We start from the raw sequence: 4,457 nt of genomic DNA on the forward strand, positions 1-4,457 counted from the left end.
ATTTAGCGACCAAACTAGCGATGCACTAAAATAATAATTTCGGTCACTATGGAGTTGGTTGCTATTTTGCTTGGGACCAGTTCTGTAACCGACATTGTCTGTCGCTAATTCGGTCGCTAATATGCAGTTATATTTTAAATTTAAAATAAAATAAAAAAATATCTAGTCTCTATTTCAGTCGCTATCATATAATTAAACTTAAATATAAACTAAATTCAAAAGGAGTTTGGTAGCTATTTCGGTCGCTATTGAATAATCAATTTTAATATATACTTTAAAAAAAGGCCATTCGGTCGTGAATTCAGTGGCTGAATTTGCAATAAAATATATTTCGGTCGCTAATGAGGTTGCTAGTATATAATTTCTTTCAGAATTTAATGGATATCGGTTGCTAATTCGGTCGCTATTTAATATTAATTTTTTTAATGCAAAATTATGTTGTATGTTTTGTTTTTCCAGTTACATTTTGACCTGCTTAATAATTATCAACTATAAACATAAATTTTAATTAAATTGTATAATCAAAATTATAAATTAAATTAGACATTCATAATGAGTAAATATATATCTTATAACAAAGTTCTATTTTAAAGATTCATAAAGTGCAAATTCAAAGTTTTCAAAGTTTAATCAAATGCAACGTAAAAGTTAATAAAGTTCAAATTCATAACTAACGTGGCCTAATCAAAGTAAAGTAAACAATAACTAGAGTCAATGATCATTTTCCATGTCATAAGGACGATCAACCTGAGTATCATTAACATGGTGGTCTGTTCCATCTGCTATGGTAGGTGATAGACTAGGAGCTGGTATGATAGGCTGAATATGCAAGTGTTGTAGTATACGTTGCATTTGCTCATTTTGTTGTTGCATCTGTTGTCGCATCTCCTGACTTTGGTGGTCATGATTCTCCATCATCTGCAACATCTTTTTCCTCAAGTGTCTTCTCCTTATTTGCCTTTGCCAAAAGCTCAGCATTCAATTTATTAATTGTCTCACGCATTTCCTCTATTTGGTCTTCCACAGGAGCAATAGAAGTAGATGGAGCTGATTTTGAGCAACTAAACCTTTTGCTCAAAGTACCTAGGTCGTACACGTTCCCCTTGTAATTTGGACCTCCAACAACATTCAAATATATTTCATTATCATTAACAAAAGTAGCAGAGTTAGGGGAACCCTATGTAGATGTGCCTTCCTCTGTTGAACGTTGTAAGATTTCATCTCGATGATGTTGATATTTCTTCTTCAATATAAAGTGAGGTATGAAAATAAATTGTTAAATGTGTAGACATATAAGGATTAATATTCAAGAAAACCATCACTAATACAGGAAAAAAATAACTTTAATCTACTATAGTAGGCTTCAAAGTTTATACTAGTCAATCACAAACATTTAACACTAACTAAAGAAAAGCAAATCAAGATGTGTAAATAGGTTCAATAGATATTCATCAAAGGTAAGAGTTCATTTATAATACCAGGCACTATATATCAAATAAAGTGATAGGATTAGAAGAAATAACTTACAACAAATTCACGGGACTTGTCATTGACCCATTCTCCCGACTTCAATTTCTTAGTTTTCTCCATCACCTCCCAAGCAGTTGGTGGTCTTTAAAACTCCTTTGACTACATAAATTTAAGAAATTAAAATTGTAAAACATTTAATTAATTACACTGAATTGAAAATCAATGAAGTATACATACATGTATGCATACATACATACATACATACATACATACATACATATATATGAAGTAAAATTACCAGCTTTTCAAAGTGAGTTGCAGTAGATATGGAACCACCACAATATGCTAAGGCTCCTCTATCAATAGATCGATTCGCCTTGGCAGTAGAGCTATTGTTTAGGAAATCTGTAGAACCCCAATGTTCGTCCAAGGTTGCTCGAACATTAGTTGTTATCCACTTTCCTTTATCTTGACCATTTCTAATCTTGTACATTGCACTTTTTAAAATACATGAACCTTTTGTCTCAAAAACAGCTCTAATGGCTCGCTCTTCTTGTGGGTGCCATGTATACTCTTTCTGCAAAAAATATGAAACAAGAACAAAATTAGAAATCATACAAGAAACAATAAATTTTAAATTACACCATAATTCAAGTTACCTTAAACTCTCCAAACCACCTATCGCGAAGGTCAACTAACACATTCAACCAACTTGGAGCTAGTTCATCAAATTTTGCCCTAATAATATTTGATATGATATTACAACACCCATATGTTGGTTGAAACCTATGTACAAAGACATTGTCAATACCATATTTAAAAAACATTTTAAGAAAATTATTAGTTAAATAAAATGCACTTACTCTCCTTTATATGCACGAATGAAAGGCCTTTCATTAACAATATGTTCATAATTTGGATTTGTTGGGTACTCAGGTGTAACAGAATCATCTGGTGCTGAAGGTGAAGCATCTCTAATAGGGGTAGTAGGAATTGACTCCCTTACAAAGGTAGGATTTGGTTGGTCTTGAGCTGTAGGAAGTGTGTTTGGAGTCTGTGCAACAACATGAATCATCGACTCTGAGGTTGATATGTGAATGGATGAGGGGGAAGGATTGGCGGTAATTGGAGCTCTCAAACTGTGGGTACCATGTCTTGTACCACGATTAAATGTTCTACGACCACTACCTCTACCTCTGTTTGTCATCTGCATTTTTTATTTTGTTACACATGTATATATATATATATATATATAATGTTTAAGAACAAATAAATAAAAAATGAAGTATAACAAGCAATACACTTTAGTAAACAAATAAATCCAACTTGTTAATGAAAACTCACAAAAACATGTTTTCTACACCAAAATATGTCACTTATCTTCTCTTTCATATTCACTACAAGAGTAAAAGTAATAATTATCACAAACCACAATCATACAAATGTAAAACTACACACACACACACACTGAACATAAGGCATGCAATATATTTAAGAACAATAAATAAAAAGTGAAGTGCCACAAGCAATACACTTTAGTAAACAAATAAATCCAACTTGTTAGTGAAAGCTCACATAAAAATGTTTTATACACCAAAATATGTCACTTATCTTCTCTTTCATATTCACTACAAGAGTAAAAAACATGCAATCAACTTTAATCTATGAATTACCTAAGAAGTATTTGTATCATCAAAATCACTCTCGATGTCATTCTCACTTAACATGCATTCATCCTTGTCTGGTTCAATCAAGCCTAGTTGTTTGAGTAAATCTGCATCTATCTCTTCTCCACCTCCATCAACACCCGCAAGAGATTCATTAATGACATCAGGGTCAAGTTCCAACACTTCTTGAAGCCCTACAAGCTCATCATCTTGGTATGGAGCCTCTTGTTCAATTTCACTTACTATATTGTCAGTGAATCTGCTGCGAGCTTTTGTCTTCATTATGGCTAACCATCCTCGATGTCCCTCAGGATATGTTGTGTAATAAACTTGTTCTGCTTGTTGTGCAAATATGAATGGGTCATATGCTTTAGTATATCTTTTTTATTGTCTTACTTCAACAATGTCATACATTTTATCTACTTGTGTCCCTATATAAGGAGTATTATCAAACCTATCACACTTGAATAGAACTAACTTCATCAATGGGATGCCAGTATACTCCAATTGAATAATATCATACAACATTCCATAAAAATCAAATTCTAGTTGGCCATCAGTTCCCCATATGTAAACACCATAATTAGAAGAATTAGTGCCTTCATTCCAACTAATTGTTTCAAATTTGTATCCATTTATAATGTAGATAGGCCATGATTCAACTTTTCTCTTAGGTCCCCATGCCAAATTAACCAATATTGAATCTTGAATATTATTTTCTGGATTTAGAACCTAAAAAATTTAACAATTAACACCATATATAACATCGTATCATTATGGAAGAAATGTTATTTCAATAATATATAAGGTATTAACCTACATATTGCTTGAACCATGCAGGAAAGTTGGAGGAAATGTCTTGGTTAAGTTGAGCATTCGAAGTAGTGGGATTCAACTCCCTTAAAAAATTCTCATAAATACTGGAAAAGAGAAAACAAATTAGTCAACGTAAAAAGCATAACATCATTAAAATATTAATTAGAGTTATAAAAGTATAAAATCATCTTACTCTAAATATGGCTCAACCTCTGGACAATTTTGAAGAACGTACAAGTGAGCAACATGAACATCAACTTGGTCCAAAAAATATGTTTTGGATTTACCACTCGCTCTTCCTGGATAATTGAAAATTGATATAGGAGGAGAAGATGAAGAACCTTCATCCGCATCAACATTTTGAGGCATCCTAGTCCTTCTTGTTGCAATTAGATCAGGATAGTAAAACGAGGCAAAGGTAGATGTCTCCTCCACTAAGTACGCTTCACAAATCGATCCCTCAACTCTAGCTTTATTCTTGACTTTATTTTTGAGAGAGTGCAA

General features: G+C 32.5%; 1 protein-coding gene across 1 annotated transcript; it reads right to left on the reverse strand.

Moving 5' to 3' along the window:
- Positions 1-901: 901 nt before the first annotated feature.
- On the reverse strand, positions 902-2,677 carry LOC114404275. The gene is made up of 4 exons (XM_028367320.1): positions 2,334-2,677; positions 2,130-2,256; positions 1,769-2,047; positions 902-1,177 (listed from the first exon to the last, which is right to left on the reverse strand). Exons 1-4 carry the CDS (start codon positions 2,675-2,677, stop codon positions 902-904), a joined length of 1,026 nt encoding a protein of 341 aa, XP_028223121.1.
- Between the last annotated feature and the right edge of the window lie 1,780 nt (positions 2,678-4,457).

This window comes from Glycine soja, unplaced genomic scaffold (genome assembly GCF_004193775.1).
Source record: "Glycine soja cultivar W05 unplaced genomic scaffold, ASM419377v2 tig00016969_1_pilon, whole genome shotgun sequence".
In the NCBI taxonomy this organism is placed as follows: Eukaryota; Viridiplantae; Streptophyta; class Magnoliopsida; order Fabales; family Fabaceae; genus Glycine; species Glycine soja.

What these genes read in the sequence shown, in the direction of transcription:
- LOC114404275 (XM_028367320.1), bottom strand. Translation starts at nt 2,677, where the DNA reads ATGACAAACAGAGGTAGAGGTAGTGGTCGTAGAACATTTAATCGTGGT. An exon ending in ATTCGTGCATATAAAGGAGA is followed by an intron (nt 2,257 to 2,333) that starts GTAAGTGCATTT and finishes CTTTGTACATAG; the next exon opens with GTTTCAACCAACATATGGGT. An exon ending in GGTGGTTTGGAGAGTTTAAG is followed by an intron (nt 2,048 to 2,129) that starts GTAACTTGAATT and finishes TATTTTTTGCAG; the next exon opens with AAAGAGTATACATGGCACCC.